A 23,435-nucleotide genomic window follows, 5' to 3' on the forward strand; every position below is an offset into this window, starting at 1 on the left:
TGGGAAAACTTGTGGGTTGAGAGAGGACAGTTTAGTAGGTGAAGCAAGAGCTACACGCCCAGGCAAAGCAAAATAAAGAATTCATTCACTGCTCCCTCTGCCTGCTGGTCACAAGTGGTGTTCCCCAGGGCTCAGTACTGGGGCCAGTTCTCTTTAACATTCTTATATTAAGAGAATATAGAACTACAGACTGGTCAGTCTCACCTCTGGTCCTGGCGAGATCGTGGAGCAGATCCTCCTGGAAAAGATGCTCAGGCACATGGAAAACAAGGAGGTGATGGGTCACAGCCAACATGGCTTCACTAAGGGCAAATCGTGCCTAGCAAATTCGGTGGGCTTCTGTGATGGGGTTACAGCATTGGTGGACAAGGAAAGAGTGACAGACATCATCTACCTGGACTTATGCAAAGCATTTGACGCTGTCCCGCATGGCATCCTTGTCTCTAAACTGGAGAGACATGGATTGGATGGATGGACCACTCAGTGGATGAGGAATTGGCTGGATGGTCGCACTCGAAGAGTCGTGGTCAACGGCTGAACGTCCAAGTGGAGATCAGTGAGGAGTGGTGTTCCTCAGGGGTCGGTAGTGGGACCGGCACTGTTCAACATCTTTGTCGGCGACATGGACAGTGGGATGGAGTGCACCCTCAGCAAGTTTGCCGACATCACCACGCTGTGTGGTGCGGTCGACACGCTGGAGGGAAGGGAAGCCATCCAGCAGGGACCTTGAGAGGCTTGAGAGGTTATTGAGAGCGATTCAAGAATAGGCCATGAAGATGAACTGAGGACTGGAACACCTCTCCTATGAGGACAGGCTGAGAGAGTTGGGATTGTTCAGCCTGGAGAAGAGAAGGCTCTGGAGAGACCTTATAGCAACCTTCTAGTACCTAAAATGGGCCTACAGGAAAGATGGAGAGGGACTCTTCATCAGGGAATGTAGTTATAGGACAAGGGGTAATGGCTTTAAACTGAAAAAGGGGAGACTTAGATTAGATATTAGAAAGAAATTTTTTAGGATGAGTGTGGTGAGGCACTGGAACAGGTTGCCCCCAGAGAGGTTGTGGAGGCCCCATCCCTGGAAGTGTTTGAGGCCAGGTTGGATTGGGCTTTGGGCAACCTGGGCTAGTGGAGGGTGTCCCTGCCCATGGCAGCGGGGTTGGAACTAGATGATCTTTGAGGTCCCTTCCAACCCAAACCATTCTCTGATTCTATGATTCTATGATTCTACTATCTGATGCAGCACCATGTCACCACTTTTGATTCTCCATCTTCAGCTTTTAAACCCCAGAATAAGTATGGTTATTCAAGAACACAAGATAGGAAGATACTTCCTTTAATCATCAAGTCTAATCCCCTGATCCCTCTGGCAACCATGCCTCTCAAATGCTTCCATAAACCTCAGTTTGGGGAGTAATTAAGCTGGCCCTTTAAACTATGGCTAGTCTGTCATGCACGTTGCATCTTTTTTCTGCCCAATATGCAAGTGTGTTGTAGAGTCTTTTCTAGCAGAGCTTGGCTGCTGTCATTATCAGCTCACACCTTCTACTCCCACCCCATCTGTGCCTGGTGCTATTTTCATGCATAATACATCGATCATCTGCAGCCTGGTGGGGGGGAAATCATCACTTCAAGTCACTTGTCTGAATTCAAGCCTCATCTGAGCTGTATCCTTTGCTGAATTCCCTATCTATAGTCTGATAAAGGCAGGGAGGGAAACCAGCCAGATCATTTCAGGCTCCTCCTGTCTGCAAGGACTCCACAGCAAATACTGCTTGCATTTATAACTCTTTGAGAGCCTTCTGGACCACAGTCAAAGCTGGTGGAAGTCCATGAAGTCTGATGCACCCTTGCAGCAATGCCAGCTGACACTAGGCAAAGGGTAAGGGGTGGGTGTGTTTGCATATCTTAGCTTTCTGCAATGCAAAGGATCAGGCTGTCCTCTTTTGCAGATTGTCTATGACCTCATGAATGTTTACTGATTTTCAAGCACGCTACACTAATTTACACCAGCATTGCTGGGATAAACACTGGTGTTTCATTCTGGAAGACAGATCTTCAAAGAGTAATGTACACTTAACAAACTTAATTTTGAAGTCTGTCAGGAAGGCTTTGAAAACAAAGGCTCAAATTCCAGAGTAAGTAGAAAGTGTTTGGTTCCTAGTGGTGAAAGCTTCCTACCAGAATTATTCCCAGAGGCAGGATAGACTTTGCATTTTGCCTCATCTAAATGCATTAGGAGGGGTATTAAATTTCACATGTGCTGCATGTTGATGTAATTCTCCTGACATGTCTGTTTGCACCATTATGAAATAACGGATTTCCTTTCCCTTTCTTTCCACATTTGCCCTGCTCTCTAGGGATCTCAAGGATATGATCCATTGGCATACGAGGATTATGCCTTTTACACAGAGGACTTAAAAAGAGCTTCGTCATTGCGCTAACAGAGGTCTCGGGACAACATCCCGCATTAGCAGTGCTTGACTTAACTGACAGCCTATGGCTGGAAGAGATCCATTAATCTTCCATGTCATGATCCCTCCAGGCTCCCCCGGCCCCACTCAAACTTTGCTATGTGCAGCTCTGCTCAGGATGAACACTTTGGTGCAGGAGGACCTTGAGGGTCTTTTCAGGTAAAAAACACCACCTCTGTGCCCTACAAGGGTTGAGGAATCTGGTATCTCCTTCATTAATTTTTTTTTGATCTGGTGTTAAGGTGGAGTATGTGTTTAAATAAACAGCCCCTGAATCTCCCCCCAGTTATCTGCAGGTGCAAGGTTAGGCTAGAGGATGCTCTCTGCCACACTGCACACCCCTCCGCACCCCTCTGCAGCCTGTGGAAGGGTGATCAGCAGTCTCCATTGGGTCTCACACCTCTGCTGCCTCAATGCTCGGTGTCAGGGGCCATGCTACTGTACTTGTGACTTTATTCTGAACCACAGATCCACATTGTGACTGCTTTCAGCAGAATTTGTGGCCTTTTCCTTCCCAATAAATTTTGAATGCATTTAAATCTTGTGGGCTGTAAGGAGAGGGCAGAGTTAAGGGGAAGAAGAGGAAGAGATGGGATTTTTAAAAGTAATTTTTTTTTCCTAATAGACAAATTTACATTGCTAAAAGAGTGGCATAAAATGAACTTAATAGGCCAAGGGGAATACAGGAGACAACCAATTCCTTGATCAGTTAATGTCGACCCTACTACATAGCCTTGAAGGCATGCTGCCTTACACCATTGGGGGATCCAACGCACGCTTATGTTCTCAGATCCTTTATCCAGGGCTGATTGCTGTGCTTCCCAGCTCATCAGCTGCATGGCACACAGGAATGTGTACTGGAAGAGATGAATATGAATATGCATATGGTTAGATAAGGTACTGGAGGACATGCCTTGCTTTTGCCTTCATATGTAAAGCTGTTGGCAAAGAGGCTTTTATTCTTAACACCAAAAGTTATATCTGTCTGTCTGTCTGTCTATCTATCTATCTATCTATCTATCTATCATATACATATATATATGTAGGCAATGAGCACCTACATGCACAGATGCACACGTGATCTACATCAGTATGATGTGCATGTAAAGCACTTGCGTGCAGAGCTCCAAACTACATCACTTGGTTTTGTCTGTGAACCGAGCACTTTTTCCAGGTGAGCTGGAAACCCTCCTGTCTGGGACAGACACGAGGGCAGGGACTGCAGGAGAGTGTTTCTGGAAGGCATAGCCTGCAAGGTGGGGTTTTTTCCTGCGCTGTCTGTGCTGTGCCTCTCTTGCTCGGGTTGATGCTGACATCTGGAGGCTATGCCATGGCAGTGTGTGTGCACAGTTATTTCTACGTGGCTTTTTGCTCATCTTCATAGTTGCGTTTTGTAAGAAGCACCTTTTGGCTATTCTGCTATGTAAGGATGATTTGACCCTGGGGCATGCCTAATTGTCTGGGTACATCTGAAATCCTCTTGCTGATTTGGGTAGCATTTAGTATGTTTGCTCTGGTTCCCTGTGTTGGTGACATCTGCTCATGATGTGGTCTGTACACATGAGCAGGTCAAATAAGGCAGGTCTGGATACAAGACAAGCTGTGATGGTGACCAAGTTTAAACATCAGGGAAAACTGAATTAGGCTTTCAGATGATGGAAAATGGACTTATTGTCTCAGCTGATGGACACCTGGAACATCGTTGGTGTTCATAAGGGGGTTTTCACCTCCAATGCAGGCTGTCTTACACTGCTGACACAAAAAATGAGCTGCTATCCATAATACCATAGGAAAGAGTGTTCTGCCTGTCCTTCTTCTCTGTGCCACCTCTCCTCACCATGCTGTCATCACATATGACAGATGGTCCTGGTGGTGGAGTGACAACATTTCTGTAACACACTTCTCTGCTTTTTGGCACCTGTGAGGTAAGTAAGGGCTTTGGGGGTTTTAGCATGAGGTTGCTTTTGTCTATGAACCATATTAAATAAGAAAACTGTGTGCCAAAGCAATGCTCTTTATATGGAAATTTCCAGTCATGCTTTTACCTTCCCAGAAGTGTAGCTGAAAGACACCTTGGCCGCTACACCAAAACCCAACTCACTTTGGCATGGTTTATTACTGTTTATTACTACAAATAACAGTATGCAAATTGTCATGCACCTGAAATGGTGCTTCTCCCTTAACATTTGCATCCTAAGAGGGTGTTTTCCACCTTTGCTGGTCGATTTGCCAAGGCAGGCTGAGCTCCCACAACGGGCGGCAACTTTGTAAACTTTGCTACTGGGCCATGTTTCTCTAGGAGCTGCCCAAGCATTTCTGGGACTGTAGTCAGCTCTGCTGCATCCATTCTTCATCCCATCACCAATATGAGGACTGTAAGGAAGATGGAAATAAGGAAGAAAGGAAAAAAAAAATCTATTAAAAAAGCATTTATGTATTGGAATTTTATACTGGCAGTTGGGAAACTGGCCAAAGTTCTGCAGTGATGGGCATTTGATCTCTATTTGATTTATATCTACTTTTGGGCAATATACATGTCCTGATCCCAGCATTTCTGTTGCAACAGGCTTACACAGTAGAGATTCTGATTAGCTCCTGCATGTCTTGTGAAGAGGCAGACTGCTTGAAAAGGGAGAATTGGTGTCTAGCAATTGGAAGGTGCCTATACTGGGCTTCTTGCATCTTTCTTGTTCTGAGCCAGTGTGTATTATATTTTGAGATGAATGCCTGAATTTTTGAAGTTGATAATAGGCAGATCTCTGCTCAGCTTTCATCCTTGGTTTCTATTAAATGTCTAAGCCATTTTAAATTTAAGACCTTAACCTTGTTTTTAAAGTACTCAATGAGTCATTAAAATGAACAGAACTGTGAATTCTAGGGGATTTTCAGCAAAAATTCTGACTTATGTTCTTTTCTGGTCTTGATACATGATTTTCTCCATGCCTTGCTATGATGAATAATCATCTTTTACTTTGAGAAGCTGGATTCACCTCAAGCCATATTTGTTCTTTGAGAATATCAGCATCTTTCTGGCTAATCCCTCTCAAGGAAGCCATTAACCTAAATTGTAAGTTGTACCTCCCTTCATTTTTCAATGATGCATGCTCGTTATTATTATTTTTCTGCTTATCAGTATATCTCTCTTTCTGGGGATATATTATTGCATGCTTCAGCATCTCACCACAAAAGTACAGCTATGGTTTCCAACCACATATGTGAGGATAATTGAAAGAGAAATTTGGAAAGTCTTTATTCAGGAGACATGTCTCCTAAATCATGTAGAACCAGTAATTAAATGGATTAAATAATTGCCCTAACTTTAACTCAGCAAAATGAGCCTTTCCAAACCTCTGGTAGAGAATTACCCATATCAAGTCCAAAACTTGTGATGGATAATGCTGAATTTTCTAAGCAGATTTGGAGCTGTTTGAGTTCATGTCCTGGGATGGAGGTGATGCTGGCTGCAAGGATGCAAGGGCCTAGACAAGGTTCTCTGGAGGACAGCATTTTTGCTTACCTCCAACTTTTTGTCCCCAGAATAGCTAAATATTGACTTTGTTAGCACGGAACTGGCAATGTTGCCCCAGGCTGGTCCTCAGCCACACCAGTCAGGGATCTCAGAGGTCGCTTTCCTTATGGTGTGAGTGCTGGTATAAAACCTCACAGGAAATCTTCAAGACCACTTTGAATACTGCTGGAATGGTACAAGGGGACTTGACTAACACCAAAATCTGATTTTTTTAGTTTCTTTGAGTGCGATTGTGAGGGTTGGAGAACAGGCCTTTGGAGAGTGATTAGTTATGTTTGTTAAACCAGTTCTGAGCTGGGTCCTGTGCCTTTTGGTCACGAGTCAGGCGAGAAAGCACATGTCCAAGTGTGACAGAGTGGAAAATAGCATGTGTGTGGCCCACGTTGAGTAATTTCTGCAAAAAAAATATCCCACTGGCTATATGATGTTACATTAGCCAAGCTGTTCCACTGCTTGGAGTAGTGTCTCTGCTTCCAGAAAAAAATAATCTCTCCAAATAAACTGGCTATTAATTGAAGGAGACTTCAAAAGATCCCTAAGCAATCCCATATACTAATTAAAGACAGATCAAAGTACAGTTTCTCCTATTCTCTCTGGAGGCAATTGAATTTCTGAGGGGCTTCTTTCTGAGGGAAAGATAACTCCTCATGGCATTTCCTTGGTTTCAAGTGCAGAAATGCACACTGTTTGCTAGCTGGCAGCAAAGACGTGGGTGATGTATGAGGAGCAGCCCAGACTGAATGCAGGAACATGCTGCTGCCATTTAATCCAAGATAATATATTTCTTGATCATACTCCTGGAGTTTTTCAACAACTGGTTTAATGTATGGGAAAGTATTTGGCTTGCCTTGAAAATGTTTCCCATTTGAAAACAAGCTGCAGTGGGAGAGCTGGCAGTTGCACAGGAGGCTGCTCCGTGAAAATTGAATTTCCCTGAGCGGCACAGTGGGGCTGGGTCACAGCGAGGGCTTTTGAACAGCTCCCGGGAAAGGCTCCAGGCTGTGCAGATCTGCCGATAGAGAACCCCTCCGCCTGGTCTCCAGAGGATTGCTGTCACCTCGACACTTGGCAGAACACGGATTTTGGAATGGATTTTATTCCTGTTTTCTGTCCCTTGGGCAAGGGGAACGTGCAGAGGAAGAGTCAGAACCTGGCTTACACTCATGAATTAAAAGTCTTGGGACCATTTTAAATCTCCAGCTGTGGAGGAGAAGCTCTGTTCTAACTTTGCTCTCAAGTCAAGATTATTTTTCTTAACCTCAGCAGCTACAGAACCACTAGCAGGGTCTGATTTATTAGTAAACAATACCAGGACACCTGGTCCTGGTTGAGAGAGTACCAGACCAGGTGTTTGCCAAAAGTCTCATACATAAGCTCAGGTGATGTGCTTAATTTTCTCTGGGGCCGCTACTATCTGCAGAGAAAACAACACCTTCCCCTTTCCAGGGTGATGCAAGGACAAGATCTGCGGTTGTGCAGTGCTCAGAGGATGATACTGCTGGAAGAGGCTGCATGCTCCAACCCTGGAGAGATTTGTTGCTGTGCCTAAGCCCTTCTGGAGACAGCTTTATTGTTCAGCGTAAGCATGAGGAACAATATCACATCCAAAAATGTTCCTCTCCCACTCTGACTTGCAGCTTTCCCGGGCTTTTCTCTTGTCTTTCCCAGCAGAGAGGACCACACACCCTTTGGTGCTGGTTCTTTCTTCCACCTATCTGCAGCTTCTGTCTCTACCCTTTCTGCTGCATGAGGCACTGCCTGCCCTCAAGGCTGCCGCAGAGCAGGCCAGCTCATCCTGACCCCAAAGCCTGCACCCAAACCCGCCATTTTGCAGATTTTTTCTGGGCCGATTCCTTTCCCTGTGGGACAGAGGGTGTGAATGTGTGCCTCGGTCCTGCAGCAGACATGCAGGGGAAGCTGCTGCATGGGGCACATGGTAGGAGCGTACCCCATCGTCAGCACCATGTGTGCTGTCACTGAGGGTCCTTCGCATGATGGTCTGCTGACAGAAAGCTGTCGCATCCCCAGGTGACCTCCATAAAGCTGTTTCAGTGTGGGTGCAAGGCAGGATGCCTCGCTAGATCAGTCTGGGGTGCCCAGGCCCACATCTTTCTTGAGAATGAGGCATGTTTTAGCCCTTAACAAGCTTGTATGAACTGCATAAAAATACAGGACAGCTTCCTCTGGTTCACACTGACAAAGCTGCTGCCCTGGGACTTGCACTGGCCAGGGCTGTACTGGCTGCATCAGCTGAACTGCACCGTAGGAGGTAGAGTAAAACTGCCCCAACTTGACAGAAATGCAAAGGGAGGGGTCTGCTGCACACAGCCACAAGAGGGCACGAGAAGCAAAGCTGAGACCCTTCTTCAAAAGTCCTCCGTGTGGTTACAAGGATTTATGAATGGCCGGTCTTCCTTCTTAGGGCAGTTATTTGAATTTCTCCTGAGAGCTTTTATGTTTATTATGCTTTTGAATGTGTTTTCTCTGTTCCCAGGCTGGCATCTTCAGCTACAGGGACACCTCAATTCTTGGTGCCTGAAGGAGGACAGCCCTGATGTACGGCTGTTCCTCGCTCACCCTAGCCCTGGGTGAATTGTTAAGTCCCTCTCTGCCTTGTCTGGAGGAGCACATCCTTACCTGGGGAGTGCAGCAAGAGCGGATGAGTTAAAAGGGGAATTGCCTACACCCTATGACAATAGCTGCACAGGACAGACTGACTTTTGGAAACGGGAAGTGTTTGGTTTTCATGGCTTGTTAAACACCCGACAGAGATTCTGCTCAAAGAGCCACTGCCTGGCTCCATGCTTGCTGTTTACGGTCAGAGTCCATGGGCCATCTCTCTTGCCCTTCCTGGAATGTCTAAACCAGTGTCCTCAATTGCTCTGTGTTGCAATGGAACATCACCAGCTTGTTTCAGGGCCTGGCTGTGTTACTTGCCATAACAGGGAGCAAGCAGGACAGTGGGAACAGGTTGAAGAAAACCCTTCAGAGGTGTTTTGACTTCAAGAGGTTCCTTGGAGGCCCTTCTTTCTCCTCAGCAAATAGACATGTGTTGTGCTGGCCCAGAGGCCCTGCCTGCCACCTTGGGGTTGGGGGGCAATCAAACACCAGGGACTGACCTGGAAGAAACTATGAGAGGCTGTGCAAAATGGCCATTGCACCCCAAAGCAGTACCACTTCTGCCTAAAACAGCCTCTAATGGTCGTTGTAGGAAGGGCTGGGAAAAGGCAGAAGAGAAAAAATAATAATGTGAGTCCCCTTGGTGACAGTGGAATACAGACAAGTGAAGAGATCCCTGCCTGGGAGCATCCAGCTGCTCTCTCTGCCTGGCTACGGTGTTGACTTGTGATATCAACAAGGTCATGGCTCGCACAAAGACCACTGTGTCCTATGATAGCCCTGCCACCTAGCCCTGATTTCAATCAGTTCTTGTTCCTGCTGCCTCAGAAAGGTTTACTGAGAATGAGGCATATTAGGTGAGAAGTCAGCCTTGAGGGCAATACTGGAAAATAATTTGGGGAGGGAAAGAAAGTACATATTTGGTCAGGTCTACATGCCAAGTCTTGAACCAGCAGAGCTGTTTTGGCAAGAAGTATGGTTTTGTTTGACTGAAATAGTTATGAATTCAACTTCAAGGCTGATTGCATCTTTATGGCCTAAAATTGCTTTATAGCTGTAATTTATTCTCCCTTTCATACAGGAATAGCTCTGGCAAGGGCTGGTCTTGCTGTAACTAACACCCAGAGGGTAAGCCGAGAACAATTATTCACTGTCTGAAAAAATAGAAACTTGAGGGTATCATGAAAACCTGTCAAGCAATACGTTCAGCACCATCGAAGGGAGGCAGTTCATATATTAAACCTATGGACTGCCTTGGGTGGGTCCTGTGGGTGTTGATCTGAATTCACCATTTGGGCAAGTTCATGGACTTTGAAGTACAGAGACCCTGCCTCTTGTTTGGGCAGCCTTTGAGCCACCAACTACTGGAAGAGGGATTGCACCCCAGTGCGGGAGCATGGCAGAGCTGCCTTGTCTTACACTATTTGGAGGCACAGGGCTAGTAGGATACTGGACTAGACTGACTTTTAGTGTAACCATATACACTCATGGGACTTTTCACCTCTATGACTGTGTCTACCACAGCTGCTTTGCCAGCACTTCAGGGTAGGGTTTTCATACACACTTGACACACATAAGGCACCTGATGTGTAGGTCAAGCCTTTAGAAGCCAGAGTCTTCACCCAGGGATGGCCTGCATGCCAGCTGGTACATCTGAAACACCGTGCCCAGATTTGAGATCCCTTTTTTACCTGGCTGAAGGTAAGGCTGCACTGTTTAGACAACACTCCCACTTGGAAAGCTATCTTAGCATAGCACAATAGAATTATTTTTAAATGACCTTATAGCTCCTATGAAATACAAACATAGCAGCAAGGGTCCGATGCAGTGAGGACTCCTCCATTCAAACCAGTCTCTGTTCTTATAAAATGCTTATAGAATAAAATTATTATAAAATTTAAATTAAAGACATAGATTTATATGTTCTTTATAAACACCATCAGAAAGGTTTTTCAAAACTGTAGGGATAAAAGGTGAAATTGCCTTTATTCATCCTAGTATAAAACAAGAAGAGGTAGAAGTAATCATTTCTAACATGCTAACCTTTTTCTAACCCTGCCCATTAGATGCTTCTAGTGTCTCTGAACTGAGCCCAGGTCTTGTCCTTTAAACGTGTCTTTCAGATCATAATAGCTTATCCAATATGATGGCTCAAATCAGGCATCTATTACGTTATATACCCGTATTTCTTCTTCCAAAGGTGCTACGCAATGCCTCAGAAAACCTTGTGCATGTCAGTTCCTGGAAGAGACATGATTTCTTGCAAGCGGTAAAATCCAAATAGAACCAGTAAGCTCTACCATGCCCCTCCTCTGCATTTTTGTGGAAGCACCTTAAAAACACCTTGCAAAACACATGCACTTCTCAGGTTGTTAGTACAACCTAGCTGCAAATTGAGGAGCAAATTTCTTACCATTAATATTCAGGCTTTGTGTAACTGTAAAGCTTCAGTTTTGAAAGGTCATATCTCAGCAAAAGTTAGGAGAAATTTTATTTCCATGGGAATTTCTTTAGAATAATTCACTAGTAACTCTCCAATTAAGAATTCAACTGTCATATGTTATGGCAATAGTTTTGGTATAAGAAAAAACATTTTTTTCATTTTTTATGTGTTCAGAATCTGCTAATGACTCCATTTTCTGTGCATCCCCTCCAGCACATGGTGGTAGTAGTTCTTCTTCTGGAATAAATTGAGCAGGCCAGCATCTTCCTTGTTGGCTTGCTGCATTGTCCTTACTCACCTTTCCAATTTGATGGAGATCCTTGACAATTATTTTTTCAGTATCTTCTAGTACCGTTGTCAACAAATTAAATAGGAGAGCAATCCAGGCAAGGCCGAAAAGAATCCAAATGGCCACCAGCGTTCGGTAGTAGGAAAAGTAATTCCTGCCAGGCTGTTTACCTGCAGATAAGGGGAGAGAAAGAAGAAAGTTAACCAGTTAAACTGATTTGCCAGTGTAAAGTGGGCCAGCCTAATGGATTCATCAATGTATTTCGTACTGAGTACTTTAAAGTGATTTTTTCATTGTAGAGGAGTCTCTCACCTCCCCAGCATTAGGTCAAGGCTGGGCAAGTCTCTTGTTGCAATAAACTGATATATGCTAGAGCAAACATGCTGGCCCGTTAAAAAGATATACTGGGATTGAGGTGAATTAGCAGCAGAGCAGGATATTTTTTTCCCCTTGCAGCATACCAATGCCAATTCAACCTCTGCATCTACAGGTAAATGCAATGATGTGGAAAGTAGTGTAAAATTGTACTGTATTATCTTGAAAATGTTCTCAAACTCCCAAAGCACAAAAAGCAGAGCACAGTGGGCCACTATAGCCACACGGCTATTACTACCTAGTTTATTGTAATTCTGTGTATTTCTATAAATGTGATTATAACCTAATAAATATTTGCTTTAAATTATAGGTACCCTTGATCATACAAAGAGAGTAGCTGCAATTACTTTTGAACAGCTTTAGGAGCTTCCTCTGTTAAAAAACTACGTGACTGGTGAGAACTCACTGACACATGCTAAGAACACAACCTTCTGTGTTGGAAACCAGTGGACTGAAGCTTATTTCATGCAGTTCAAACCTCTTAGCATCAGCCAGTATCACACACCTGCTTTTCTGCATGGGTCATTTAGTTTGTTTCTTCAGACGTCCGCAATCCACCACCAATGTACAGAGAGCATTTGCTCCTATTGCACTTAGTCCCACACAATGTTATCATCATGATACAGCTCATATGGCCCTGGTATCTGCAGGAAAACTTGATATTGTTTATTGAGTGCTATAAGTCAACATCAAGGGTGCCTCCACTTAGTAGATAATGCAGCAATGTGCATAGACAGGGAGATCATCACAAACCTGCTGGATCATTTCCCATTGTAAAGCTGCTCAGAAGGACCCTGGCAACACTTTTCAAGTTCTGCAGTGCTCTGGACTGTGTAGATCAATGAGCAGGATTTTTGTACTTCATCATGCAAGAACTCTGGAAATAGGGCAGAAGTGGGCTGGTTTGTCCTCCGGGATATATATCCAACAGCTGTTTCTTTTTCTTCTGCTGGGCTTGAGTTGGCAGACGGAATGCCAGCCTTGCTACAAAGCATCTCCCTTCGTGCTCTTATCTGAAGTTCCTGATGTAGGGTTAGCAAAAGCAACTAGTAGTATCTTTGTAATGTTAACTCAAAACTGGACTTCAGCAGGGCATAAATTTGGTTCACAGCCCAAGGGGAGTTTCACCCTAGAGATATCACCTATATGTACAGGTATTACAAACAGTTAAATCCAGACTCTACCATCTTCCTAGGATGTCTCCCTACCCAAAACAGGCAACAAACAAGTTTTCAATTACTAAAATGCAAATAAACTCAAACCTGTTCTGTTCCACTTGGCCAGCGCAAATCCATTTGTCATCCGTAATCAATTCTAAATGCATAATACTCAGAACAATCATTGATTCTGCTTGTTTCACTGTGAAGGTATGAGGCATTAAACTTCGTCATCATTTTATCACCATTGATTAAGACCAATTGAGATAAATATTGCAGGGAAAAATATTTCAGCTCCAGTTAAGTCATCCTAATGAAGATAAAATCACAGAGCCTGGAGGTCTATCTAATTATTATTTTTTAACTGTATTTGTAAAATAATATGGCTGCAGAGGAGGAAAGTGCTATGGAGGTAGTGGTTTTCATGCTGTGACTTGCTGACATTATTTTAAACCACACTTGTAATTTGGACAAGAGAAGAGAATGCACTGGTTTGATGTTGACTTTTTCTCCTGCATGGCACCAGCCACTCTCCACCTTCCTGTATTCCACATCACTGAAGTTTGAGGTGCTCAGTATCACACAGGCCGGGGTTATTAGGCCCACAGATGGTTAGGAAAGAAATGCCTGTGCTCTACTGTTCTCCACTACAGTGACAAAGATTGGCCTCAGCTGGAGAAAACAGTGAGCAAAGAGGCCACTGTTTGTGATACATATTCCTTGCTGATGCCAGAGTTCTGTGTCATGTTCACGGCAATACTGCTTAACCACTGTTGGAGACAAAGAATCTTTCTCTGGATTATGTGAAAAGGGGAATTTCAGGGGACACTGGTTTCCTGTGCAGTTAGCTGGCTGGGATAATTTGAGAAATATGGCCTAATCAACTCATTGTCATTGCATGAATTAACCATCAGCTAGGCTACAAGATCATTATGATCACTAAACTCATGCAAGCAAGCAAAATGTCAACTGGATTGTCAATGCACTACCCAGTCTCTTTAGCAGACTCAGAAATTAAGGTCAGCAGGGAACATCAGACAATATCTGGAAAAGCTTGGGGCTCCCTCTGCCAAAGTCCACAGCCTGATGTAAGAAATCTTTCAAACATACAGCAAGGCTGCCAGCCAACTCCCCAAGGTCTCTCTTGCATCTTTTCAAGGCTTGAGAGCTTAGGGTTTGTTGTGTGGTGGATGTCTGTCCATCAGAAAGAGATGTGAGGCTTCCAGATTCTCTGTAGGGACAACACTGGTGCTCAAGTATTTGCTTCAGAGCTTCCTTCGCCTGTCTCCACTGAAGAGAAGTTTAGGTTGGCAAGATGTTGGCAGGATGGGTTGTTGTAGAGAAATCTTTGATTCTCCATGGAGTCCAAGTGCTTGATTGCTTCTCCTGTGGAGACTGATTTGGCTCCTGGTGATCATTTTGGAGTTCCTCTGGAAGCTATTCTGTGGAGGGTGTATTTTGGTCAGCAGATCCATGGAAGCATTTTGAGAAGCACTCCAGCATGCTGGAGTGTAGCTTAAACAGTTCGTCTTCAGGGGAAATCCTAATCTCTGGCTTGTGAAGACAGAGAGCCTCCAGTGATGCATACGAGACTAAAGAAAGCCACTTTGACAGTGATATATATGTTTAAGCCCCAGTTCTCATAGAGTGAGTAGACTTCCCCACTTTCCCATGACTGGGATTCCACCTCTCAGTCTGTTGTGTAAAATCCTGTCTTCTGAAAATGACCACTTATTTCTTTATTCTACACTTTGAAACATAAATCTTAGGTGGATAAAGCAGGGATACATGCCTTATTTTGTATGACTGCCACAAATTGTTCCCTTTTGGTATATGCAAATTCCTAGGCTCCTTGAATTCTCCCCCTACACTTCCTCCTCCCTCCCCAAAATACTGGATTCTTTACACCCCAAAGCACCACATTTCATTATATTTAGACAATTTTGTGCTTTTGTCAGCACATGCAATCCCAAAGAAATTAATATTTCCCCTAGAATTGTACAAGGCAAAGACTAGTCAGAGACTCAAACAGATGATTTGTCTCTACAGTATATTGGTGGACTGTGCAGTCAACCCATGGTAATTACAGTCATAACTCTGGCATTTTGCTGTGTCTCTGCTCTGAAATCAACCTTACCTACTACATAATCTCCAAAGCCAATGGTGCTGAGGGTGATAAATGCAAAGTAAATTCCTTCACTGTAGGACCAGCCCTCTGTTATCTGGAAGAAGACTGATGGCAAGCACAGAAAAACTAGGATCCCCGTTGCCAGGAAGAACAAAAGGGTCAGAAATTTGATCTTCTTCTGAAAAAGAAAACAATTCAATTACAGTAATAATTTGAAACACTAGCAGTCATACGTAATGCTGGCTATTCAAAATGGGTGGCTACCTAGGAATACCTACTAGGACCACAGGAACTGAAGGATTTGTGTTGAGTGCTCTTCCTCTGAAAGTACCCTAGCGTTGTTCTGAAGCAGAGGAAGCCATGTATGTGTTGCATGTCCACAGCAGCCCAGGGAGATGTAGTTTTTTATCTGATTGTATCAACCTCCAATGACCATGAGTATAGGAGGAATTCCTATCCAATGACTTTTACTGATGTCAGACTATTTCCAGTTTTCACCAGACAACTTTACTTACAGTTTTTAGGTATTCAGTTGTGGCACCTAAAGAACATTCAAATTTGCCTGGGAAAACAGACTTTTTTTTTTAAAAAAAGTATTTACACCATTTCTGACAATACTATCTCCAAGAGTCTTGATTGTTGACTTTATTTCTCATTGCATCAGTGCCACAACTTGGCTCCTACCCGGTGGATACCTTACTACAAGAAGACCTTTCACAAATGAGCTCCTGATGAAGAAGTGCCTGGTCAGTGACTTTTGAACCATACTACTTCCCAGCAGTCATGAAGAAGCCTTGACTGGAGAAAAAGACTTGTTATATATTAAGATTTATCAGTCCGACACACATCTAGTTTGTGTATAGAATTTTAAGTCCAGAGTGTCTGGAAATTAATGGCAACTGTTGGATAATTTTTTATGCCTTTGTGCATTGTGCATGTGCTTGAGTTTCTATCTGATCAAGCCTTATGTTCTATTTAAATTTGCCAGACATGGGGAGAAATTTAGCAATTTGAACAGGGTTGTCTGTAGCATTCATACCTTGCCCTGAAAGGGAATTACAGTAGGAGACACAGAAAAGCTATTCTCACTTTCTCAGTAGTGGTGAAAGAAGAGGAGGAGCTGCAAATAACTTGGGGCATAACCAGGCAAGACACATCCTGTCTCTAGCCCTTTACAGGTGCCTCCTCACCTTTCAGCAACTAGGCTCAAATGGACAACTTCAGCCTGATGTTTCCTTTCTGTCAAAGTCAAGAGAAGAAGGGGATTAAAGGACTGCATAATGAATAAGGAGGGGTGACACACTAGGCATTGAGTCAATATCCATTGAAACCCCTACAGCTTATCTACTTTTTACAGCTTTTTACAGCTCACCTGCTTTTTGCTGCCTCAAGATGAGATACTTAATCATCTCTCTCTTTACTAAAGGGAGACATGTACTTCCCTAGAGTGTTAGATCCTGAGATAAGTGTCTAGAGAAGTGGGAAGAGGCACCCACTCTTTCCCATTGATTGCTGAAGGGGGCTGGATGTCTGCCATTTAGATGGGTAGGCAAAATGCATCCCTTTTTCTGAATATCTCCTCTATGGTTGCCTTGTCTGTTTAGCTCTGCAACTGAAGAAAGTCTCTTTCCCTCTCCTAGCAAAATGTCTAACACAGCACGAGAGCAAATACAATAGAGGATAATTCCAGCATACCTCTTGAGAAAAAAAAACTAGAAATGAGCATGTAACTGTGCCTGAGTAAGTAAAACCAATTACCTTTCTCATTCCTTTCTCGTACAGGAATTTCCCCAGCTTTTTACACAGCAGTGAGAGCATCTTACCAACACGGTGGAGAAAAACAATATTCAGAGGGATTCCAAACAGAGCAAAAAAGACACAGAAGATCTGTCCCCCAGCAGTTTTAGGACGCAGTGTGCCATAGCCTATGAAAAAACATGGGTCAGAGGAGATATTCCAGAGAACTGAGCAGTCCACAGTCACATTCACACCTACCCCAACCTGGCCTGCCTTTGACCCTAAAAGATGTGGCTGGCACTTCTCAGTCTACATGCACTCCTTTGTTTCTGAAATAGACAGTAAGCAGATGAAGTGATTCACCCTGCATGTTTCAGGGGATGCAGAGAGCACAGTGTGCTCCCAACCCAGCCTTAAGGGGAATGAAAGCACAATCTAAAAGCAGTTACGGAAAACATGCTCTGTCCTGTGACAAATGCCTGGGAAGACAGAAAACAGAAGTCTGGGGACCTGGAAGACATCAAGCTGGAGTCCCAGGCTGTTTGTCATGTTAGAATCACATATAGCCATCTCTAGCTTCTTGTTGATCTGCCTGCGTGTTAGTGACCTCCCTGGCTAAATGTCAGTAAGTTGGTATGTCCAGATACTGGCTCCAGTCCTGGAGACAGTGCAGTGTGCATTAGAATAGATGGTGCTAATTAGTCCAGACCTTATTGGTGGCTGATTTATTCATGCCAGAGAGATATTTGTCTTAAAGTCCTGCTAAAAGAGGATTTATCTAAATAGCGGAACAATGGCTCCTGAACTCCAAACAAGTCCTTTAATGGACTGGAGACTTTGTTTCTCTTAGACTCCATGAGGTACAACCCTCAGTGCAAGAGTTCTGTACTTTATGTGTGTCCTTACTCTATAGATGACTCTGAGAAAGGCACTTTCCAGAGCAGAGTCCATCTTAAGGCATCCATTACTTGCAAAATACAATATTTTCCTTGAGGGAAAAGACAAATAAATCAACTGAGTGATTTCTTGGCTAGTAGGCCCCTAAATGCTTGAGCTGTCTTGTGCTCCCTGTTGCAGAAATATTCCATTTTCATGACAAAACCTGGTGAAGACGAGTGGAAGTACCTGCTGTACCTTCACAACAGATCTCTGTGGCGAAGGCGCAGAGAAGCAAGCACAGTTACACTTTTCCTGGGACGGCCCACCTGCCTGTGCTGGTTTTAGCTGGGATAGAGTTAATTTTCTTCATAGTAGCTAGTATGGGGCTATGTTTTGGATTTGTGCTGAAAACAGTGTTGGTAACACAGAGATTTTTTTTTTGTTATTGCTGAGCAGTACTTACACAGAGCCAAGGCCTTTTCTGCTTCTCACACCACCCCACCAGCGAGTAGGTTGGGGGTGCACAAGGAGTTGGAGGGGACACAGCTGGGACAGCTGACCCCAACTGACCAAATGGATATTCCATACCATATGGTGTCATGCTCAGCATATAGAGCTGGGGGAAGAAGAAGGAAGGGAGGGACATTTGGAGTGATTTTGTCTTCCCAAGTAACTGTACGCGTGAGGGAGCCCTGCTTTCCTGGAGATGGCTGAACACCTGCCTGTCGATGGGAAGCGGGGAATGAATTCCTTGTTTTGCTCTGCTTGCATGCGTGGCTTTTGCTTTACTTATTAAACTGTCTTTATCTCAACCCATGAGTTTTCTCACTTTTACTCTCTGATTCTCTCACATGGGTTCATGCAACACCTACATACCTGCCATGATGCTGGGGCATCACTGGGGCCCCTGTGACATGTCACAGTCACAGATCAGTAGAGCAGCTGTGCCTAGTGTGTAGCGTGAGTGAGGCCTCAGCTTCACTCTGCAAAAACATACATTTGACTTTCACTGCATGAGAGTGTGAAGCAGGACCCAGCAGTGTGGATTTTATGCTCAAATCTGGCAGGCCTGCACTTTTTGGGATGCATATTTGAGAGAAAGGGAGAGGCAGGCAGGGGCAGGCAGTCTCTGAAAAGGTCAGAAGAGCTTAAAGCAGCAGTGTAAAAGTCTCAGCATTTACCTTGCACCCTTCCCATTTTTTTCCTTCTGGGATATGACTAATTCAATATGTGCAGTAACAGCTCAGCACAGGTTACTGAGACAATGTTCATGCCCCAGCAGAGTTCATTTCTTCCCTACCATTATTTTATGCTTTACAGCACTCCCGGATTTAAGCCTATTTGACCCTAGAAAAAAGACCACAAAAGTGAAGTTTATCTCCTGCTCACAACTGGCAGCAGAGCAAACATCTTAACAGGTGGCTCAAAAAGAAGAAACAAGTGGAAAATACTATGAAAAGCCTCTGGTATTTCACAAGTCAAAATAATGCACAAAGAGCTGTGCAGTGGCGAGGTCTCAGGATCAAGTCCGTTGCTAGTTACCATCCGTGACAATGAAGAGCTGGAGTTTTTATCCTTGAAAGTATTGTCCATTCAGGTCCTAATAACCAGCCATAATAAGCATCACACAAACACACATACATTGACAGCATTAGACCTACCTATTGTGGAGACAACCGTGCCTGCAAAGAAGAAGGAGTTACTGAAATCCCAGTTGCTGTCTTCAATCTGTGATTCATTTCCAACAGGATATACTCCATTCTGAATGGCTTCAGTCAGGTTCTGGGAGGGAAAGCAAAGTTTGGTATCAATATGGCTGCTTTTCTCAAGTGCTTGCTGCAAGAATACTACAGATTTAGCTAACTACTGCTCCATTCCAGTGAATACCACTCACCTGTCCTCAATGATACTCTGACACTATTCACACCTTTACCTCCAAGGTTGGGTAGCAGCCAGCCGGTGGTTTTGTGTTAGTTTTTTGCCCTGTTTATGCTGACTGCTCTAGTGGATGTTAGGAGAACTTGTTTCTTTTAGGGTGATCAAGGACCTCAACTCTTTTAGGCTAAGTACTCTGGAAAAATGATCCTGTAGATGACTAGGATGTGGCAGAGCAAGACAGCCCACTGATTTAAGTGATGGGGTGGCTGGTTGCTGGTTTTGAGTTTGCCCTTGAGATGGCAGTGGTGGATCCAGGATCTAATACCCACCTGTAAGCAGGCACACAGAGCACTTTGATCCCTCCCAGAAGGGCATCAGTGAGTTATAGCAGGGTACACATGACATACATAGAAAATTTCATTTTAAGGCTGTATTGTGATTAATGTCACAAATTTAAATTCAGAGAAAGTCCATTGATTTTTCAAAGCATTACTCTTGGTGCGACCAGAATCAGAATTCAGCCTGACATATACACTCTTCTCCAAATTGCATGCATGAACACATGTGCACATATTTACAATGTGGCCTTTTAGATGGGGTTAGATGAACATCTGTCAGAGATGGTTTGGGTTGAGTTGAGACTACCCTGCCATAGGGGGTTTGACTAGATGTATCTCCCAAGCCCCTCCAGCCTTATCATCTATCATGTTAAGTATGTTCAGACTCTTCCCTTGTTCCTTGGTTTTAATTCTGAGTATTGTTATTTTTTTTAATGTAAAATAAAATAAAATACCCAAACAGTATCCAGCTGTCCCTGCCTTTAGGAAACAGAGAACATTGGACTGGACATCTGGAAGGCAGGCTTTTACAGAAGCAGCCTAGACAAAGTCCAGGGCTGAGCCCTGCCATAGGCAAGACACAAGCTGGAATAAACTGCACCAGAAAAGTCTTCCCCGGCTTCCTCCTTCATTATCTTTTTTGATGGTCCCATAAAATCAAGGCTAACAGAAATCATTCCACAGCCCTTGCACAAAGATTTCATTGTCTTGAAAAGTTCCTCTTTTTTTTCCTCCTACCCACAAAAAAATTAAAATCCAAAGGGAAGAGGGTGCATCCATATGTGAACTGGGGGCTGAATTGCTGGTTGTGTTATTGGAAATACCAGTTCTTCCTCTCCTCTCCTTATCCTGTGAAGTGGCCCATTAAGAGCTCTGTTAGTTTCTCACGCAGAAATGCTTACAGCAAAGCTATTTGCACTCCCCATTTTCTTCTGCATTGTAGCAGATAGAGCTAGGAAATACCGACCATGAAGAGAGAACTAAACTCATTCTCAGCTTCCTGTGCCATGGCTAGAAACACCTTTCCCTTGGACAGGCTACCTGTTTCACCTCTGCAGCGTCTTCAAAAAGTAAACCTTGACTATGCCGCTCTCCTTGTAGTGATCTGGGCTTCGTCTTTTCTCCCAACAGATTATTTCAGACCTTGCCATATTGTTCCTTTGTGCTATCTGTGGCACTGTTTTAAGTGGCAACCATGCCCATTCATTTCTGACAGCCTTACTTTTCCTGCCATGCCACCCATTGTAGATGAGCACAAACCCACTGAAAGTCAAATCAACAGGAGGCAAGACCCCAAAGAATCGGGACATCACAGGATGGGGACTGTTAACAGCTGACACACAAGGTTTTGCCAAGCTACATAAGCTGTATTTACCATCAGTGTGACCTGCCTGCTCAGACTGGAGAGTGGGCTTGGGGTTTGCTAAAATCATCCAAATGACCACATCAGTAGAACACAATTAAAGTTATCTGTGTAGCAAGGCTGAGTAGGAAGAGACATCTGATGGGGAAACAGGAGGGAGAAAGGGCTTCCGCAGGGCTGGCACTTACCTTCATAAACTGCTCCATCTCTGCCACCGTAAGGCGAGTGAAGTTCTGCAGAAAAGCCTCCTTCATCTGGGCAGCTGCCATTTTCTCCTGCTTCTCAGCAGTCCTCTCCAGCGCCTGGAACACAGCAGCACCTACCAGCAGGTAGACAAAGTAGCCGGCCACCAGCAAACCCGTCTGCAGCTTGCCACTGCACATGGCCTTTGGTGGGACACAGCAAGGGATGGGGAGCGAAAGATGGCTATTGGTAAATCCCTTGCACGCCTGGGAAGCCTTCCCCAGGCAGGAAAAACCCTCCCAGCTCCAGTTTCCTCTGGGATCTTGCGCTGACAGGGACAGTGAGCTGTCAAATACATTCATAGGGAAGTTGGGAAAAAAAAATTCACACAAACCCAACCCCCCGAAAAAAACTTTCCACTCTCTGGGCTGTTTAGGGATTTCCTCTTGTCTGTGAAACTCTGCCTTGCTGAGTTCTCAGGAAAAGTGGGTCAGGATGTGAGGAGCTGGCAGGTGGCCATCTCCTGCTCAAGAGACTCTGGGGACAGGTGAGGATAGCCTGCAAAGGGCCCACCAGGGAGCTTGCTTGGAAAAACATTATTTTCCCTCCTCTGCCTCCTACTAACACTGAGAACTGGACTCCAGGGCAAGCTCTGATGACCCTAGAAGCCCCTTCTTTCCCTGTCCCACTGGGAGTGAGGGGGAGAACTGAATGACTGACTTTGTGGTGCTTATCTACCCATTGGGGTTAACCCACAGCACACGCCCTGCCTGTTTGTCTCAGACTCAAGTGTCTTCATGTCTTAATGAATTCCTAGGCTCTATTTTTTTATGACATGACCAGATGATGAGTATAGCATAGTGCTTGCAGACAATCACTAATGCTTCTGATTCTGAGCCTGCCTGGATTTTTTCCCCTAATCATTCCTTGGAGTGTTTCCCATGAAACATCCGGCTCTCTTAGGAGAGGGCTCCACTACGTGGCTGAAAATCTCTGTGCCTTTCCAAGAGTTTGATGACTCATCCCCCACAAGCATGAACGTACCAAGACACCCACTCAAAAGCACATACTCGTTAGAGTATGACTATGCCCTCCTTCATCTTTGCGTTTGTCAGGGCTTCTTAGTTAAGTTGTGGCTTCTAAGAGGTATTGATGTATCTCCTACATGGTGAGTGCACAGCTGTGCCTTCATCTCCCCACCAACCTAGGAGATCTCCAATGATCTCTAATAATCCTTCTGTGCACTGTTTACCTGCCTCAAGGCTACTCATATGGGGATCCTCATATCAAGGTCCTCCACGTGGCCTGGGGTTCCTGGTTTAAGAATGGTGAGATGCCCACAGCTTCCACAACTTATGTTCCAAAGAATATCATGTAAAATAAACTCAGCTTTTCATAAAGAAATGCTTGGCCATCTCAATGTATGCAACTAACTTGCTTGACCAACCTGATCTCCTTCTATGACAAGATGACCCATTTAATGGATGAGGGAAAGGCTGTGGATGTTGTCTACCTAGATTTTAGTAAAGTCTTTGACGCCATTTCCCACAGCATTCTCCTGGAGAAACTGGCTGCTCACGGCTTGGATGGCCGTACGCTTCACTGGGTAAAAACAGGCTGGATATCCGAGCCCAAAGAGTTGTGATGAATGGAGTTAAATCCAGTTGGCAGCTGGTCACATGTGGTGTTCCCCAGGGCTCAGTACTGGGGCCACTTCTCTAATATCTTCATCAATGGGGGGATCAAGTGCATGCTTAGTAAGTTTTCAGATGACACCAAGGTGGGCGGAAGTGTTGATCTGCTGGAGGGTAGGAAGGCTTTACAGAGAGATCTCGACAGGCTGGATCGATAGGCCAAGGCCAACTGTATGAGGTTCAACAAGACTAAGTGTCAGGTCCTGCATTTGGGAGCAGCGAAGAGCTGCGAAGCTGGTGAAGGGTCTAGAGAACAAGTCTTATGAGGAGCAGCTGAGGGAACTGGGGTTGTTTAGCCGAGAGAAAAGGAGGCTGAGAGGAAACCTTATTGCTCTCTCCAACTACTCAAAAG

General features: G+C 44.5%; 1 protein-coding gene across 2 annotated transcripts; it reads right to left on the reverse strand.

The window, feature by feature from the left end:
- Nucleotides 1-4,597: 4,597 nt before the first annotated feature.
- LOC104638801 (potassium channel subfamily K member 16) lies at nt 4,598-21,742 on the reverse strand. 2 transcript variants are annotated; one of them, XM_075753313.1, is made up of 6 exons: nt 21,395-21,742; nt 19,289-19,409; nt 16,770-16,936; nt 15,021-15,189; nt 11,361-11,521; nt 4,598-4,844 (listed from the first exon to the last, which is right to left on the reverse strand). In XM_075753313.1, the coding sequence occupies exons 1-6, from the start codon at nt 21,587-21,589 to the stop codon at nt 4,830-4,832; spliced, it is 828 nt and encodes a 275-aa protein (XP_075609428.1). In that variant the 5' UTR covers nt 21,590-21,742; the 3' UTR covers nt 4,598-4,829. The 2 variants fall into 2 exon arrangements, with proteins under 2 accessions (XP_075609428.1, XP_010305001.1); XM_010306699.2 differs by lacking the exon at nt 4,598-4,844 and having other exon boundaries at nt 10,579-11,521.
- Nucleotides 21,743-23,435: the final 1,693 nt, after the last annotated feature.

This window comes from Balearica regulorum, chromosome 5 (assembly GCF_011004875.1).
Source record: "Balearica regulorum gibbericeps isolate bBalReg1 chromosome 5, bBalReg1.pri, whole genome shotgun sequence".
Lineage (NCBI taxonomy): Eukaryota > Metazoa > Chordata > Aves > Gruiformes > Gruidae > Balearica > Balearica regulorum.

Coding starts and splice junctions, on each gene's coding strand:
- LOC104638801 (XM_010306699.2), bottom strand. CDS start 21,589: ATGTGCAGTGGCAAGCTGCAGACGGGTTTGCTGGTGGCCGGCTACTTT. Junction 15,190..16,769: donor ACGAGAAAGGAATGAGAAAG/GTAATTGGTTTT, acceptor TTTCTTTTTCAG/AAGAAGATCAAATTTCTGAC. Junction 11,522..15,020: donor CTTTGGAGATTATGTAGTAG/GTAAGGTTGATT, acceptor CCTTATCTGCAG/GTAAACAGCCTGGCAGGAAT.